Source organism: Gavialis gangeticus, unplaced genomic scaffold (assembly GCF_001723915.1).
Source record: "Gavialis gangeticus isolate Ggan-Ray unplaced genomic scaffold, GavGan_comp1, whole genome shotgun sequence".
NCBI classification, from domain to species: Eukaryota; Metazoa; Chordata; order Crocodylia; family Gavialidae; genus Gavialis; species Gavialis gangeticus.
The window spans coordinates 6041290-6060111 of record NW_017728980.1 but is presented as its reverse complement, the minus strand read 5'-3'; the positions used below and the strand labels follow the sequence as shown (position 1 = coordinate 6060111).

Here is an 18822-nt window from a genome sequence, read left to right as displayed (position 1 = left end):
CCTAGATGATCTGCTCAGGTCCCTTCTGACCCTAGAAACTAAGAAACTATGAAATGCACAGTGAGAAAATGAGCTCACCTCCGGCCCATCCCAACTTCCTCTGTAGGATAAGTGGATGCTTTCAGAATCTGCCTCTTCCCCTTTCTCAAAATTTCATAGTTCTTAGCTATAGGTGGACCTGCGCCCCCAGGACTGAATGGCCTACACTTCAGAGAAGACAGGAGCTGGGTCTGAGGCCAGCAACCCAAACCCTGTGCAGCTTGACAATTGAGAAGCATCTCCCACAGAGCATTACACTTGCACTGACCTGCCCACTGAGCGTGCCCTGCCTATGGTTGTAGCCATGATCAGGGCACTGTCCTGCCAATAAAGCAACAAGCTCTCCACATGGGCCAGGCTCCAAAAATAAGCCCAGGATTTAAGTTAGCAGCATTTCACTCATTTCCTGGGTGGACCAGAAATCAAAGGGGGATGCGATTGTATCCCCCGCAATCCATTCCTGGTGGCATCTCCGCTTGGTGCATTACTGACTCACTGGCATGTTGAGTCCCTTCAGACCGTCCAGCGCAGGATCCTCTGCTCTCCCCTCCTTGATACTGTCTCAGTTCCAGGGCTCGATTTGCTGCTTCCAACCAACCTCACAAATTACCGTGACAGGATACAAAAATAAAAGTGCTGCCCATCTCACAGAGCTACCCTGATCCTACAGCAGCCAGTCCAAAGGGATTTCACTCTCCCAGCACTTGAGGTGGCCATGTCCCAGGAAGCGGAGGAGATGGCCTAGGATTAAGTGATGTGCCCAAGGTCAGGCAGAGGCTGCAGCAAAACCAGCAATTGATTCCAAGTCCCGTGCCCTATCCACCAAGGGCACATGCACTCACGCACACACACTCTCTCTAAATACGCTGCCCTGCTACAGGCTTTTCCATCCATGGATCCCAACACACTTCATGCCTAGAGTGTTCAAGACATAAGCCCTCGTCAGACATAGGGGAAATAGAGGTGGAGACAGCTGAAGGGGCTTGCTCAAGTCACACTAAGTCAGTGACACTACCTTCCTGCTCACAGGTCCATAGCTCAAAGTACCAGACCACATATGAGTTTAGACCCCACTGGTCGCTCTGGCAGGCCCCACCGGGGGTATGGCACAGCTAAGGGGCAGAACAGCCTGCAATTTAGGGCTGGTCTCCCACAAGTAGCTCTGGAGCAGGAAGCTGGCATGGAAACCACACCAGGCTGCCACACAAAACCAGCTCCAACTGGCATGTCACTGCCTGCAGCAGCTTTGTATACAAGCCGTTTTACTGCCTCTTGCAGCAGCGTCTGGCCCGCAGGCAAAGGAATGAGCCTGGCTGCTCGCAGGGGGTCAAAGCCAGCAGCTGAGAGCAGAGACAGAGCTGGGAGCCCACTGGCTGCCCTGAAAACATTAGGGCTGGAGAAGGCACCATTCAGTGCCAGTGATGCCTCAGCCTGGTGGGGCACATTACCCAGACCTATGTCTATCATGTGCACCCTGCCAGACCCCTGCTGAGTGCAGCCATCTCAGAGCGAGGCACCCAGGAGCAAGCCCACCTGCCTCCTCCTATAAGCCCCTTCTTCTGCGATCTCTCTGGCTGGAGCCTCTGGGCACTGTTTGTCCCCTGCCCTGGGTATCTCCTGGGCTGACTGCAGTGGATGGCACTTGCCTGTGAAGTCAGCACACGCCTGCCTGCTCCCATCTCGGTTGCTGCGGCTGGGCCACCTGCTGCCCTGCACAAGGGATACGGTTTCCTTGTTGCATCTGTAAAGACTCTGGCACATGCTGTCAATGGAGAAGCCTCATGGTGCAGGGTCCCAGCTAGAGCTCCTCTCCGATGGGCAGAGGCCAGGAATCTGCATCATTTTCCAGCCTTGTGTTTCAGGCTTGGGGGGAAAGACAGGACCAGGGCCACTGTGGAAGGAAAGAGTGAGAACCTGAGGATTACCTGGGGAAGCTTTTCATATAAAGGGCCTGGGGAGAGGTAGAGGTGGGACTGGGCAGGTCCTGAGCATGGAGGGTGGCACTGGCAGCATCAACTTTTTGCAGTTTCCCTTCACAGTCACAGTCCCAGCCCCAAAACTTTGCCCCTTTTGCTACATGTGTACTGAGGCTCAGCCGGCCTGGCAGCAGCCTGCATCTCTGGGGCGGGGAAGATTTGCAAATTTCCTTGTCAGCAGTGTCTTGCAAATAGAGGATCTGTGTGTTATCAAGAGGCTCCCTTCTTCCTACCCCTTTCTGGGAGCCTTGGTCTCAGTTCCTCCTGGGTCCCCCATGCAGCTGTGCCCTCAGCCCTGGGTTTCCTCCCACAGAGACATGGCAGTGCCCTACCATCCTGCCCTGCCACCCTTCCCCTCCATCCTGAGGCTAACCCCACGGCTGCACTGAGGTCTAATTTCTGTTTCTCCACTGGATACTCCCCCCGTCGCAGCCTGGCCCTGTTCTCCCCAGCCCGCCTTCCCATGGATGGATGGACAATACTCTGCAGTCAGGGAGGGGACAGACTGGTATAGGCAGACCTGCACCCGCTACCTGGTGCCCAGGGCAGGCAGGTGCAATGCCCGTTCCCCATGGGCTTGCACTGCCATCTAACGGCCACAGCACCTCATTACAGAAACACCTCCAGTTAAGAGGCTGGACCTCAGCCCAGTTGCACCAGGCAGCTAGCTGGGGAATCAGAGCAACTCCATGGGGCATCTACCCCCCCCCACCGCCACCCCCACCCCACAGTGTGGGCACACACATCACAACAAATGTTCATGCGAGGCATGCATTTCCCTTCTCGCTCCTGCCCTGTCCCCATACTGCACCTCTGACCAACAAGGTGTTTCCTTCCCTTCCCAGCTCCATTTCCTGACATTGTCTTGAGCAAGGGCGGGGGCCAAATTGCCTAACTGGAAAGCCCCAGTCAGAAGGATGAAGAAAGCACTAGCCAGGGAAAGGAGTAGCACAGGCCCCATCCTGGGGCCAGAGAGCCCCAGGAGCAACTTCGGGATGAGCACAGAGAAAGAACCATTCGGGGCAAGATACAAATGGGACTGGAAAGAGCATGGCCCAGTAGGTAGAGTCAGGAGACCCAGGGTTTCTCTCCCACAGACCTGCTGTGCAACTCTGGGTGCGTCTATCAGCACCCAGCGCAGCACCCTGCGTAGCCCCATCTGGCTTGGCCAGACACCTTTGGAGCAGAGACGCTCTGCCTTTGTGAAGAGCAGCAAGGCCTTGATCAAGGTGGCAAAACCAGTCACCCATGGCCACCAGGGGATACCAATGTCACTCACCTCGTTTTCTCTGTGGCCCAAGCCCCACACATCCCAGCTGGAAGGGGCAGCGGTGCTGGTGCAGGAGATGGGACGTGGGTGCCCTATGCTCCCACTGGGAGTCTAGCGGGCATCTCCACAGTGCAACCATGGATTGTGAGAAAGCTTTTCCTAATATCTAACCTCAGCTTCCCTTGCTGCACCTTGAGCCCATTGGCTCCTTGTCCTGTCATCTGCCACTGCTGAGAACAGCCCAGCTCCATCCTCTCTGGAACCGCCCTGCAGGTAGTTGAAGGCTGTTATTCAATCCCTCCTCGGTCTTCTCTTCTGCAGACTAAATAAGCCCAGCTCCCTCAGCCTCTGCTCGTATGTCATATTCCCCAGACCCCCAACCATTTTCACTGCCCTTCACTGGACTCTCTCCAATTTGCCTGCATCCTTTCTGTACTAGGGGGCCCAAAACTAGACACAGGACTCCACGTGTGGCCCCACCAGTTGCAAATAGAGGGAAATAATCACTTCCCTTGATCTGCCAGCAATGCTTCTACTAATGTAGCCTAGGATGCCATTAGCTGTCTTTGCAACAAGGGCACACTGCTGGCTCATATTCAGTTTGTTAGCCACAACTACCCCCAGGCCCTTTTGTGCAGAGCTGCTGCTTAGCCAGTTGGTCCTCAACTTGTACTAGTGCATGGGATTGTTCTGTCCTAAGCGCAGGATTTTACACTTCTCCTTGTTGAACCTCATGTCATTTCTTTTGGTCCAATCCTCCGATTTATTGTGGTCTCTCTAAATCCCAGCCCTACACTTACCCTTTGCACCAGTTCCCATGCACTACTTAGGACCAGGTCAAAAATGGCCTTTCCTCTTGTAGGTTCCAGGACTAACTACTGCAGGAAGCAGTCTTTTATAGCTTCATGAAATTTGGTCTCTGCATCCCAGCCTGATGTTAGTTAGATTGACTCAGCCTATTTGTGGATAATTGAAATCAGCCATTATTACTGTGTTTTCTGCTGTTGCAGCCTCTTTCATCTCCCTTAGCATTTCTAGCTCACTGCTGCCATCCTGGTTTCAAGGGAGGTGAAGGGAAGGGGAGGCCAATAGTCTAGCCCCAGACATACTTTTTTCTATTGAAACCTGGAATTTCTATCCATAGAGACGCTCCTCCTGACCAGCTGGAAAATCTACCCTATTTGATTCAATGGAGTCTTTTATAATCAAGTGCCACTCCTCCACCAGTATGAGTTCTAGGAGAACTTTTACAATCTTTGCAATCTTCTATGCCTGATGAAGGGTGCCTGTGCCCGAAGGCTTGCAAATGAAGATTTTTTTTTTTTGCAAATATCTAGTTGGTTTAATAAAAGATATCACCTCTGCCACGAGTTTTGATTCCTTTTGCCTCTAGACCAATATGGCTACAGCCTGGATATCTGACACACAGAAGATATTGGTATTTAATGCTAAGCATTCAAGTTCCTCTACTTTTGATCTTAGGCTTCTAGCATTAGTATAAAAGCGGGTATACTTTTTTATTGTTGCCCGTTTGATTTTTTTTAATCGTTAAAAGTATTTATTTGCGTGTGCTTGTCTTCTCCCTGTTTCTCATCCCCATTTTTTAAGGTTTCACTCCACAGGGTGTGCTGTGTGCTGTTCTGCACCTGTCAGCTTTCTCATTTTTAGTTTGAAAGTACAATGTGAGAGGCTAGAGGCAGAGTATTATCAAAATTCCCAGTTTAATCCAGATTGACAGTGGCATCTCCATTGCATTCAGACCTCTACAAAAATTATTTCACAACAGGGAAGGGTTCAGACAAACAGATCACTGGGCCTTGTCATCCCGACATCTACACAGCAAAGCCAAAGGGAGCAACAGATACAGACGCAAATGGGATCAAATAGATAAAAATCACAACATAACATTTATTTAAAAACCAAGAAAATGGATAAAAAGCTACTGAGCTCTGCCCCTAGCCCAGCCCCCACCTAGGTCCTCTCAAGACGCCTAGCCTGAGACATTCCCTGACAGGTCACCCAAGCAAGCAAAGGGGGTTAGCATGTTTATAAGCCCCTCACCCTCCTTGCAGAAAGAGCTGCATATGGGCCATTTGCAGGGCTCTGCTCTCACTCCAATGACATAACAGCTTCCTGTAACACCTCTACTGCCTGGGTGCACATGCGCACACACACACACGGCTCAGGAGTAATATTAACAACTGCCCAAGACACAGACATCCCACAGCATCCTTGGATCCAGACCCTGACTATGCTCTGTTTAAAGGCATTAAAAGATCTCACCTAAGGATGCAGCTTCACACAATGACTAAAGAAGAGCCAGCTACAGGAGGCACTTGTATCACAGAGATGAGCTCCACAGCTGGCTGTGTTACAGCTCATTCCTAATAAGGCACATTGTGGCAATGCCAATCTGACCCACGTGCAGGTCAGAAAATAGGTACCGTGCATGTGCACGAGCGCGCGCACACACACACACACACACACACACACACACGCACGCACGCTGCTCTAGGGGCTACATCTAAAGCACTTGTGTGAAAAGCCAGGTCAGCCAAAGTGCAGCCTGAGCTCTAACGTCAATGGTCCACATGAAGGTCTATGACAAGCCCAGAGCATGAATTCGTGCATGCTCCTGGACAAGATGCTCCGAGTCCCAGAATGTGGCACTCTGCGCACATCCTACAGGACTGCGAAATCTATGGTTCAAACCTCATCTGAATTTAGACCTCTGCAGCCTGTCTAGGAGATGCAAGTTCTGTGGGGCTGTCTCCAACCTGAGGTCTCAACAAAGGACCTGAGTGCAATGAGCTAATGAGAACTCGGGGACGGTAGGGCAGTGGGGCTGAGACTGTGGCCTTGCTCATGTGGGCTGGTGAACTTGGATTCACCATCCCAACAGCCTTGCTAGCAAGGGAAGCCACCAGCTCAAACCAGGACCCTTCCTTTGTGGGTCACCTCCTTGACTCACTCCTCACGATCTGCTGCTAGGGTACCTCCAATGGTCTCAGCTTCTTCCAAAACAAATCAGACTTGTTTGCAAGCAGAGGCATCTCCTACAGCCACCCCATCTCCATCACCCCTAGCAGATGCCTGCAGAGGGCAGCAAGAATGCTGGAGCCATACAGAGCCCTGCAGCCATCACCTCGACCCGATAAGAAAGGACCTAGGAGCACAGCAAGCTGGGTACCAACAGGAGGGGTGAGGGGTCAGGCTGGGAGGAGGGATCAGACCCGGCAGCCATAGATCACACAGCATTTACCCCTGGACACCTGAGGGGCTGGCAGGGGGAAAGAAGTTCTCCTCATCTATTCTGCTCCTTCATTTGTGATTCTCAGCTGTAAAAGCCATTTCTAAAACATCAGACAGACATGAATAAAAACCTCCCTGAGCCAAGCTACCCCAGGCCAGGCTGGTGGCAAGGCCTTGAAGGGAGCTGCTTCTGGGATGGCTCCCTGGGGACCAGGAACCTGCACTCTCCCAATACCATTAAACCAGGTGCTGGCAACAAGGGGAACATGGGGCAGAGCAACTCGCAGACATTATTTTAAAACCAGTTTTCAGTTCCACTGATTTCAGGAAGGGGCCAAAGGGTTAATCTAAAAACCACATCTGGCATCACTCACTACATGCCCAACAGGTCCAGTCCTGCCTCTGGAGCTGCATGCTCAAGCACAGACACCCTCCCCCACCCGCCCCGCTTTAAATGCAGCCAGTCCCATCCTCTGCAGCATCCTGCTGGGCAACTGCTGCACCGCAATCCCGGGCTTTTGAAACAGGAGTGGAGGCTTCCCTGGAGCTCCTTTGCTAAGGTAGGGAGTGAAGAGGAGGGCTCCTGGCTCTTCCCCGAAGAGTTCTGCTCAGCTGAGGTAGAGGGGTACGTCAGTGCAGCTCCTGGAGACAATGTCCCAGCTGCCCACAGCTCACCCCATGTCTGCTCACTGGCCAGGCCAGACCCCTCACTGGTCCAGCAGTGTGGGAGAGCAGAGGAAACGACACACACGCACATGATTCCCTTCAATCGCCGGCTCAAAAGAGACCCAGAGTCGAGCTCGAGAGGTGCTGTGAGCTCATGCGGAGCCTGGCACCCCACTGCGGAGCTCCTATACCCCACTGTGCAGCTTGATCCAGTCCCGCAGATGGGTGACCCGTGTGTAGACCCCTGGCTTGTTCCGTCGTGCGCAGCCATCTCCCCAGCTCACCACGCCGGCCAGAAACATCCTGCTGTTGGTCTCCGTGCTGGCCAGCGGCCCACCAGAGTCTCCCTGCACGGGGCAGAAATGCCAGTTACACAAGGACCGTCTCCTTCCCCCATGACTCCAACAAGTAGGGCTCAGAGGAGGCCAAATTAGCCTGTCCACTCCCATTCCACAGTGGAAGGGGCCTCTACCGACTCCCTGGAGGACAGACAGCTTGATGGTTTAAGCCACTGAAGGCAGGGCTGTGGGAGACCAGTGTTCAATCTCCACTGGTGCCACACACTGAGTGTACGAGCAGTCCTGGTCAGACAGCTCCCCGCTGCTACGACTGTCCCTGTCCCTCCTGAAGTACCTGGCAGGCGTCGATGCCTCCTGTCAGGATCCCCACACACATCATGCGTGGCGTCATCTGGTTGGCCAGCAGGCTGTTGCACTGGGTCTGGTTGATTATCCGAATTTCTGCCTTCTGCAAGATGGTGGCACCGCTACCTGCGGGGACCCGAGGCAAGTGGTGTGTTAGAAGGTCCAGACACTCCTTCTCCCCCAGAGCACTTGGGTTGCAGAGCACATGCTCCAGCCCCCAACATCCATCAGCACAACCTCTCCCCAGACTCATTCTGCTCTCTGATTCAATCCCTCATGCTGAGCACCAGGCAGCTCCTATCTCCCTCACTGATCAGCCAAGCACCAAACTCTCCCCAAGGTCTGGAGATGAGCCCATGTACTCCCAGCCACAATATGATAGTCTGGCTGCAGGGGACAGGGGCAGCCTGTGGAGCCCAGGCTGGGGGCTTATGGCAGCAGAACTGGGACACAGTCAGTAGAGTCCCAAGCCTCCCTGCTGATCAGCTGTGGGGAGCCACCTGCCTTCAAGTCCCAGCACTGACCATCATCACTGGCCACCCAAGCAGGCTAGCAAGTACCAGAAGGCCTATGGAAAAAGCTCCCACCGTGGTGCAACTCTCACAGGACCCCATGGACTCCCTTCACACCTCTTGAACAACCACATAGCCACCAAGGCAGGCACTGTGCCCGACTCTCTCACCCCTTGCCCACAAACACACACACGCCTCACTCACCCCCTTCAGAGGTGGCTCCCCACCCAGTCACCCACAGGTCCTTGCCAGAGGGAAAGTCATGTGTGGGGTCGGGCAGGCAGATGGGCCGGACAACTTTGCTGAAGGTGACCGGGCTCTGCAGCTCCAGCACGGCGACATCGTAATCGTAGGTGAAGTCGTTGAAGCTGGGGTGGGTTATGATGCGCTTGATCTTCCGCTCTTGGACGTTCTCGTTAGTCCGCTGGCTCTGGTCGTGGAGGCCTAGGAAGGCTGTCCACAGCTTGGAGTCCGAGTATCTGCACAAAGACACATCATGTGGTGATACAGGGGGGGACTGGAAACTGTTTTAGGGTAAGGCAAATGTGGCAAAAAACCTTTTTTGACAAAAAGGTGTTCTTTAAAACTAACATTGTTTCTTAAAATGTGCTCTGCAGGGGAAAGATAGATTGTTCTGGTCAGAAAACTGAACTATTGGTATTTAGCAAACTGCTGAGGGACCTCATGGAAGCTGTAGCACAGGTGCCTGCTGTTCCCATTCCTTTCTAGGGGCCAGACAGTCTACCCAAACCATCTCCCATGATGTACCACAGTCTGGGGCTCCCATGAGGCAAATGGCTCCAGCCCCTGCAAGGGAGGACCGGGATGCACAGCAGAGACGCCATCTGACACTATGCCTGGCTAGGAGACAGCAGGCACTGTGGTGGCATTTCCAAAGAGAAAATACAGCTCTTGGTTTTTTCACTGAAAAGCTGAATTCCCCCAGGGATGGAAAGCAGACTTCTCCCCGTCAATCTGCAGTAGCCAGAATATTCCATGGGACTGCAAATCTCCCTATGCTCCTTTCAGGTGTTGCTCAGGGCTCTGCTAGACTACGCAGCTGCTGCAGTGCCCTCAGCTGGACAGTTTGCTAGACAACACCACGACCAGCCCAGCCACAGCTAGAATCTCTCACCCGGAGACGGATGCTGTCCTGACTCCCAGCTCCTTGGCAGGACTAAAGATCACCCTCTACCCGCTGCTGTATGAGGCACTGCAGCACCTACCACAAACCATGCAGGGAGGTAAGGCCCAGATGCTATTTGAACCATTGTGAACAGGGCACAAAACCAAGACAATAAACCTATGGGTTTTCCTTTCCCTAAACACTGCTACATCCCCCACCTGCCTGGAGGCGCAGCAGCCACCCAGGGACACTGTAGGATTCTGACCAGGGTCAGGAAGGAATTTTACCCCATGATCAGATTGGTATGGACGGTGAGGAATGCGGGGTTGCCTTCCTCTGTAGTGGCGGCATTGCCCTCTACCCAGGATCTCTTGAGCACATATTGACAAAATTTCATAGAGGCAGGACATTGGCTGCTGTGGTTCCCCTGTTTTACCTGTGGCAGACTAGGATGTTAGGTCTCTGTTGTGTCAGGGTTGACAACAGTCTTATGTCAAATTTAGATTATGGATTGTATAGGGTGGTTTGGATAGGGATGATCCTGCCTCAAGCAGGGGGTTGGACTAGATGACCTGTGGAGGTTTCTTCCAGCTCTACTTCTCTCTGATTCATCTAAATAAGCCAGAGCATTGGCAACGTAGGATGTCCACACACCAGCCCCAGGCAAGAACAGCTTCTGTCTTATACCAAAGAGGCTGGAGCCATGACGTGGGCCAGAGTGACACAGCAAACTTGCTTCCAGACAGGAGAACTTCCCAGGAGGGTCTAGCATTCTCCACTGCAAGGCACAGCCATGTTTGCTGTACTTCCCGCTGAAGCAGTTGGGACTGGCTGCCAAAGATGGAAGGACACTGGACTAGCACTGGGCTGATGTCCTGGCCATTTCTGGAGGTGTGTGCACAGGTCTAACATCTCACTGACCCCACCCAAGTCTGGAGAGCAGATGAGGCCCAGTCCCATGGCAGCACCCACCTGATCCGCATCTCATCCTGGAAGCAGTGCGCTGCTGACACCAGCCACTTGTTTGATACCAGCGAGGCCCCACAGATGTGCCCCTGGCCTTCCACGTGCAGGCTGACCTGCCACGGCCACTCGCCCACCTCCGAGTCCAGCCCGCCGACAATCCGCGACTGCTTGCTGTACGAGCGGGTCCCGCAGTCTGCAAGGGGAGGGGGAAAAGGACCAAGAAGAAACATGAGGCTCCTGTTAGTTACCTGCTGCAAATCTCATGGGATCCCCCTGGGAAGTCAGAGGTCTCCCACCATTTCTGCAGCTCATTGCTGGTGCTATCAGCACAGCAGTGGGAGCAGAGTTTGCTAACTGGAATGGCGGAGCCAACAGAGTACACAGAAGAGCAGAAACTATTTATTGGTCCTAAATAAATGTCATAGTGCAAATAACCTTCACTGTTTAATGATGACTGTCTGGTTACACCCCGTGAAGACAGCAACTGCCACAAGGTCCCTCCTGGAGCCTGAATGACCAGATACTCCCCTCATTCCTAAGTGTCCTGATTTGGGGGCAGATCCTAGAAAAAACCTGGCCTTGGCCCCACCCCTTCCCTGTGCCACTCACCACAGTTCTCCTCGTCCGAGTTGTCGGCGCAGTCCTGTGTCCCGTCGCACTCCGGGTTCTTCTTGCTCACACACACGTTGCTGCGGCACTTGTAGGTGTGCTCGCTGCAGGTGACAGCCGTGGCTGCTGAAAGGCAAAAGCAGAGGGTTTAGCCCCATTTTGCACCCGGTAGAAGAACCCCCGAGGAGGATGCTGGGTGGGAGGTGTTGCCTGAGATCACATTTTGGGCTCTCTCGTTGGGGAGGATAGCCGAGTCCCATGGGCAGAAAGGAGTTTCAGCTCCATGGCAATGCCTTGCATGTCACACTGATGAAACGCGGATCCCTCTTGGCATTGTGACCCCCCTCACTCTACAGGATACTACTTGTGATCACAGCTCTCTTGACTGGTTTCTGAGGCCACTGGTGGAGACCCTGCTTGTGGCACATGCCTGGAGCTTGCGGGGTCTCCCACAACAAGCTCTGAGAGACCATTCCCAGATGTGCCCCTTCCCTCAAAGCCACATGGTCCTCTTGAGCCCTTCCTCACCCCCGACGCAGTCATTTTCATCACTTCCATCCCCACAGTCATCCTTGCCATTGCACTTCTGGGCTTCAGGGATGCATTTCCCATTGCGGCACTTCAAGTTCTGATCTGGACATTCTGGAAAGGAGAGGAAACAGCTGCAAGTCAGACCCAGCAAGCAGGGGACAGAGCCCCAAGGACCCTGCTTTAATCTGCCCTTGTGATGGAGGGGATGGGACTGGGCTTTCAGGAGACTGCTGGGCCCAGACAGACCCTGCAGTTCTCCAGCTCTGAGATGAAGCCCTTGCGCTCTTTGCCTGTCTTCTTTCAGGAACCCCTTCCCTTTTCAGCCACTTACCTTGTCCCCTTTTCCACCAAACGTTGTGTTATTTTTAATAAAGCCTCTTATGTAAGTCTCTTGTTTGACTACAGCCCACATCTGGGGACTTTCCATGCACACTGAAAAGGGCACCAGTTGAAAGGGATCTTCAGAGACAGACGTAAGTTTGCTCCCACGAAGGAATAAATGACTGGCCAGCAGAATTCCTATAGCGCTGATTTCAATGCTACCAAAACTTAATTTGATTTTACTTACTGTATGATTAATCATTAGGCTACCTAGAGTCTGCAATAAGCATTTTTTGAAATCTAAATAACAAGACTCTGGGGTCTTTTGTGAGAAGACTAAGACTGTCCATGCTAACCTAGGCGCTTTCTGGTCACTTCTGTTCTTTGGGTTATTGCTGGACAAGCCAATCCTCTCTGTCTGCTCAAATCAGTTCAGATTAAATCCAGGGTTTTGACAGTTTTAGGTAGCACGGATCAGATCACATCTAGGTCTCATTATGGTGGCTCACGGCTTTCCCTGCATTCATACGTGGGTCCTGCATCGTGTCAGGTCTCATGGTTGGATGGAGTGCTGGACCCATTACTTACTGCACTGCTCCTCATCACTGTTGTCTCCACAGTCGTTCACGCCGTCACAGACCCACATGAGCGACTTGCACCACCCGTTGCTGCATCTGAACTGCTCCTTGGTACAGTCTAGGGGAAGGAAGAGGGAAGCGTGAGAAGATGCAAGAGTACTGTGAACTCATCTGCGTGGCCAGAGGGCAACAGGGCCACGAGGTACCAAGACACTGGGGCATGGTGGGCGGCACAGCCCAGTGAGTTAGAGACTTGCAGCGAGAACACCTCACTCTGCCCCTGCAACATGCCAAGGACCTCCTGAAGCCCCCTGAGCACTCAGCACCCTCACAAGCTGCAGCCCTGCCTGAGAAGGCAAAACAGCCGAGTCAGACAAGGCAACAGCTCTGAGAACCCGCTCGTACCAGGGGAAGGCTCAGGAGGATCTTACACATGAAAGAGAACTGGGAACCACACTACCATAAAATGGCGACTGATGGAAAAAAATACTAACTACACGAAAAAGTCAGTCAAAAAGCAACAGACTCCTAGGATGCTACAGGACATCTCTGAGCTGACCAGAGAGAGCAGTGAGCCCTTGCCATATGTAGCAGCTACCCCAGTCCCAGCAAATACAGTCTGTTCAGCACAGTAAAGTCCTGAACTGGAGGCTCTCCACTCTCCTCTGATGGACCACTAAAGACATTACTAGGGGGATTTGTGTAATAATCCTGGAGGAAAAGGTTAATTTACAACAACACACACACCGATTCCCAAGCTCAGCAGCTCAGGAAGAAGCCACAAACAGTACCTTAAGCTTCTGCTAGAGATACTGAAACGCATGCCTGCCCTTAGGCCAACCCCGCAGCTTACACCAGAGCCTCGAGGTTCAGAGGAAGCAAACATCCGCAAGAAGTATTCAATGGAAGGAACAATATCCCAGCAGGTGGGTGGGATAATGATTCAAGTCAGTGACCTGGCACTGGCTGTCGGCAGAGAGATTAAAAGTAATGAAAACCCAGACCCACAGACTCAAAGGGGATTCTGGAGCCAATCACCATGAAACTGGTGGTTAAGGGAGGTCTCTCCAGGCATAATTTGCTGCTAGACACATGGGATTCCCCAAACTGGAGTCTGGCTCTCTTCTATGGAAGTGGAAAAAGCAGCCAGATTCACAGAACTTAAAAGTCAGGTGCCAAACTAAGTCCTGGAGTCAGACAGCCCCAGCTGTGGAAATGTCTCTGTCCCCAAACTTCAAGTAGTTGAGACCAACTCAACTGCCTAGCTAGTGGGATGAAGATAACTGCTCAAAAGGTACACTTTTGCCCCTGTCCCTCTGCAATACAGCGACAGCCACAGCACTGATGCCACATGTGCAGAGATGAGGTAGCCTCCACGTGTCGCACACCACAGAGCCATCACTCAAGAACCTGGCAAGCCGGCTGGCAGAATCAGCACTGTTGCACACTAGAGGTCACAAAGCTGGAGAGCCAGACCAGCAAGTGTTATATTGGCACCCAGGCCTGAATCAAGCTCCAACAATTTGGCAGCTTGGAGAGCTCCTGGATGGACCACCTGGGCCAGAAACAGGCAACAAAGACCTTTGCTTCACTGGGGCTTCTCTCCCTTGTGGTTCAGGAGACACCTGCCTTGTCTAACTAACTGCCAGCCCTGACCGCTATCTAGAAGCCTCCTGCATTACTTGACCCTGCAGACATGAGCAAGCCAGGGGTTCACTTCTCACTCGCCGTGTTCAGCAGGGACCTTCCCAACCCGCCACAAGCAAGCAGCAGTTAGAGGCACAACTTACTGCAGGAGCGCTCATCACTGGCATCTGAGCAGTCCATCCAGCCATCACAGCGCAGGGCTTTGTCGATGCAGCGGCCAGTCTTGCAGGTGAATCTGCCAGGACAGGCTGTGGACAATGAGGGAGACAGGACATGCATGAGCTTCTAAGGGACCATCCTGTCCTCTTGCCTTCACCCATTCACCATTTCTTTGCCCACACCCACTACATAGAGGATCAAGGAGGTCTGTGCTGACACAGACACATGCTCCTGTTGGCAGCCTGGGCTACATGCGAGTGGAGTGGATTTTCTAGGGAAAGTCCATGATGCCCCATGTTGTTGGGCCTAGGATTAGCTGCTCCATCCTGTGCTTTCCTTCACAGAAGCCATTTTTCCTGCATTTGTCAGAAGATACCAACAGGAGACATTACACCAAAATGAACAGGCTGGAGCTCCAAAGTCTGGACATGAATTTCCCAGAGCGCATCCATCTCCCTCACAGGATCAAGGAGCATGAGGCTTAGGGATTTGGCTAGAGAATTTGTAGGGCAGCTGCATCTGGCCAGCCATCAGCAGGATTGTGTGCACCCATTTCACCTGCAACCCCACTGCTCTGCACCTTACTCCTTTGCCCTCCTGCAAGGTTGGTGCCCTCAGTTTAACTTACGGTCACTGGAATCGTAGGGCAGGAACTCTGCCGAGAAGCCAGTGTCAGTGTACGACTGGTCAGAGTGGAACCGGACTGTTATTCTGTTGGTATTACTTGCCACCACAAACTGGGGGCGCTCTCCACAGTACCTGGAGGGGGACACAGCACAGGATTTATTACCTGCTGCAGAGTTACAGTGGAAGAGGCTAATGGAGAAAAACGCAAACTCTGGGCTCCTCATACAAAGTGGCCTAGAAAACCGCTAGGTTTCTTACTGCTCAGATCATCTAAAACACTGACCAAGTCCAGCACAGCTGGCAGGGGTGGCCATGGCCCCACAAATAGGTGCATCAGACTCAGCTGCATCTTCCAGCATAACAGAGCTGCAAAGTTTAGCGCTGCATTTTAACCCCTGGTCGATGCAATTCAGCCAACAACAAAGGGAAGAGCTACAAAACCCTAGGCGATGGCTTGACACTGGTACCTATGTGCCTGCCATGCTGACCAGTTGTGCCTCTCTGCTACCTTGTGCTCTCTTGATTGTGTCCACCTCTTGCCTCTTATTTAAATTGGAACCTCTTTGGGCAGGAATCATCTGCTTTTCTCTGTACAACACCTAACACTTTGGAAGCATGCGTCCATGACTACTGCTCCCAAGAGCTGCTGCTAGTAAGAAGAGCTGGTTGCAAAATGCAGAATCAGGTTCAAAACCTGAACTCCCACATGTGTGAGAGAGTCAGATCTCATGCTATTCAGTGCCAGAATTTTTAAAATAATAGAGTTCATTTCAGCTTAGCACCCATCATTTCAAACCAAGTAGTTAGCTCAGCTAGAGTTGCAAGGCAATAACCCCTAATGAGGGACAGCTAGCCAGATTCTCACAGCCACTGCATTAATATTGAAACCCTGCCCTTCTCCATGGGAGCTGCCAGAGGGGAACAGGCTCCATCCAGTTCAAGATCTCATCTCAGCTACATGTATTTGGCTTTACTGGATGAATGCCTGGTGACAGATAGTAGCTCACTGCCAAGCCGTGAGTGTTGCTCACACGTACATTAGTGGCAGTTCTACTCAGCAGCTCCCCAATGGAGTATACAGTGCACCCTGGGGTAGTACTGGCTGCTGAAGGGACTGAGGCAGCTCGCAGGTTCAGACGCTCTACACAAGCCAGGGGAACACTGCAGGGCAGATAAGGCTTGGCAGGGGCAGGGGCCAGCACTAGATGCCTCAAAGAAAGCAGCAGGACTCCACAGTAGGCTGGTGCAAAGTAATCAACCTACTTCCCCAACAACCTCTTCCTACTGTAACTCTGCAGATCCCTTCAAGTCCCTTTCTTTCGGTTCTGCACTGAGAACACCAACACCCAAGGTCTTACATACAGGAAATTCCTTGGTCTCAACAAAGCTGTGGAAGTGACTTCCACAATCACATGAAAAGACACCTCCTCAGACTAATTTTCACTCTGCCTTAGTGTCAGAATCAGGTCACAGAGCCCAGTGCTGGGCGCCCAGCACTTACTTCATATTGCTGATTTCTACATAATCCTTGGTGCAGGTGTTAATGGGGATGCCGGGTTCCAGCACGTAGAACAGGTTGAAACGCACCTTCACGTTCTTGTTACTAGGCACCTGCAAGGACAAGGAGGCAGTGGGGTTAGGAGCAGAGACTTCGTTTTCCTCCTATCTCCTCTGTGACCAACTTTGATGGGAGGTGGGAGAAATTGGGAGCAGAGCACAAGTCCATAATGAAAAAGGAAAAGGCAGTTATTTTGTATTATCTGCGACTCTCTGCCTTGGCAGGTGCTTCTTAACAAGGCTAAGACAATCTCTGGAAATAGCAGGGATCAGATTATCTCTGTCAAGCCAGTGTGGAAAGGGGTTTAAGACGGAGCCCCACCAACAGGCTGCAAGTGTGAGCATGACACAGGAGAATGGGCAGACAACAACCCTGGAAGGGACACAAGAGCAGACCCAGGCTACAAGCAACTCCTCTCCCTGCCCCAAGTAAGCACTCACCTGGATTCATTAGGACACAGTAAGAGTCTAAGATACATTTACAACCAGAAAAGGCAGAGGGATCAGGCAAAGCTTGATCAAACCTGACTCCTGGCAGGGGCTAAACCAGGGCAATAATCTACCACCTGCAGTTTACTCCAGACAGCTCCATGGGTTGCCACAATAGCTCAAGCTTAGTCCCAGTGATCAAGCAAGGTAGTGATCCAGGTGCCAACTATCACCTTGCCAGGCCAGTGGATTTCAGAAGAAAGTCAAGGAAAACCCCTGGCCGGTGAGGTCTATTTGGATGTGGAATAACCTCCCTGAGGGAAGGGAAAGCAGCAGGTCCTAGTCAGAACCAGGACTGGATACAGCTGCATAGGGGACTTCCACAGAGGGGAAAGGAATGGAGAAGGTGGTCAACTGAGTTGCAACAGAGCCTATCTAGCCTAGCACCCCATCTCCTACCCAACAGCAGATGCTTCAGAGGCCACAAGCCTTAAAGCTCTTAAGTGGAATAGCTCCCAAGGGAAGTTTGTTCCCTGCTTCAACCCTGTCACTTAGGGGTCCATCTGTGCCCTCAGGTACAACCATTTATGTTGTTGCTTTACACAAAGTAATGGCTGATGCTGTTGTCCACATGACCTATGGACGGAGGTGACGGTGGGAATCAGATGTGCACCTGCACATTTTTCCTGCCCTTGACACTTGCCCTCCAGTCCCCTTCTGAATTCTGCTAATCTCTCAGCCTCGGTGACCACCTGCACACCTTGCCACCATGAGATAATTGTGGTGTGTAACATGAAACATGAGCCAGTTCAAACTACAGACTCACTTGCCCAGACAGATGGGCCTCAATTTGCCCACAGTTTCTCAGACTCCCTGAGAGCAAAGTTCATTTGACCGTCTCACCTCAATGTCCCACGTACAGTCCAAGTTTGGGGGGTAGTGTGCTGGGTAGAAAGGAGTGGTAAAAGTCCCAGTGGTTTCCTTCAATGTCCCACCACAGCCTAGAAGACAAGCAGGATGAAGAAGCTGGGTTAGGACTTGGAGCTACTTGGCCTGTCAAAAGCAGCAATGGCAAGACATGCAAAGCTGCCTTTAACGAGGTTAAGCCGATCTCTGGAGATACCAGCTCCAGTCAAAGGCTTGGACTGAACCCAGGAGACCAATTAGGTGGTTCCTGCCAACATCAATCTTCATGTGTAATCCTACATAATTCCTCCCACACACTCCTTAAGGGGCATCATTAAAGCAGACAGACACACTATGGGTAAGATGAGCTCCTCTGAGAGCTGGGACAAGGGCAGCTTCCGAGGGTCTCTCAACTCGCCTGCAGCATCCTTGCCAAGCTGATGTCAACAGCATCGGCTGTCCCTCCCCTCTCCCGCCCATGACACAGGAAGGCTTCTTCTGCTCACTTTTTATCTTTGGGAGCTGGAAGAATTCAGCCTTGAAGCCGGGGCGCCTGCCTTCGGCATTGGTGACCAGCGTGACCAACATGATGTTCTTGGAGGACAGGAAGGTTAAGTTGTAGGATGGGGGGTAGCTGCCACACAGCCTGGGAGGAGGGAAGCACAGAGACTGTCAGACCGCTCAGCACAGAGCAACATGGCAGCTTCCAGCACAGACACAAACGCGCTCACTGGGTCCTAGCCTCTACTTCACAAACAGGCCCCGCTACACCCAGACTCCCAACCCTGTCCCTGCCTCTGCACAAATCCTAGGATTAAAGCAATCATTTCATAGTTTCTAGGGTCGGAAGGGACCTGAGCAGATCATCTAGTCTGACCCCCTGCCATGGCAGGAAAGAGTACTGGGGTCAAACGACCCCAGTAAGGTGGTCATCCAACCTCCTCTTAAAAACCCCCAGGGTGGGAGCCTGCACCACCTCACTTGGAAGCTGGTTCCAGACTCTAGCC

General features: G+C 52.3%; 1 protein-coding gene and 1 long non-coding RNA gene across 4 annotated transcripts in view; both read right to left on the bottom strand.

The window, feature by feature from the left end:
* LOC109292133 overlaps nt 1-143 on the bottom strand; it is a 3138-nt gene extending 2995 nt beyond the window's left edge. The window contains exon 1 of the long non-coding RNA XR_002096046.1: nt 79-143. This is a non-coding gene — a long non-coding RNA (uncharacterized LOC109292133). The remainder of the gene's footprint in view (nt 1-78) is intronic.
* A 7156-nt stretch (nt 144-7299) lies between these two features.
* The window catches only part of ST14 (suppression of tumorigenicity 14), a 47087-nt gene continuing 35564 nt past the window's right edge, over nt 7300-18822 (bottom strand). For 2 of the 3 annotated variants that reach the window (XM_019509383.1, XM_019509375.1), the window contains 12 exons: nt 18322-18461; nt 17813-17910; nt 16425-16534; nt 14925-15055; nt 14281-14385; nt 12501-12608; nt 11589-11702; nt 11061-11186; nt 10458-10644; nt 8564-8838; nt 7837-7973; nt 7300-7550 (listed from right to left, as the gene is read on the bottom strand). In XM_019509383.1, coding sequence (XP_019364928.1) covers nt 7389-7550; nt 7837-7973; nt 8564-8838; nt 10458-10644; nt 11061-11186; nt 11589-11702; nt 12501-12608; nt 14281-14385; nt 14925-15055; nt 16425-16534; nt 17813-17910; nt 18322-18461 — 1693 coding nt within the window. In that variant the 3' untranslated portion in view covers nt 7300-7388. The remainder of the gene's footprint in view (nt 7551-7836; nt 7974-8563; nt 8839-10457; nt 10645-11060; nt 11187-11588; nt 11703-12500; nt 12609-14280; nt 14386-14924; nt 15056-16424; nt 16535-17812; nt 17911-18321; nt 18462-18822) is intronic. The other variant, XM_019509391.1, reaches the window with a different exon arrangement.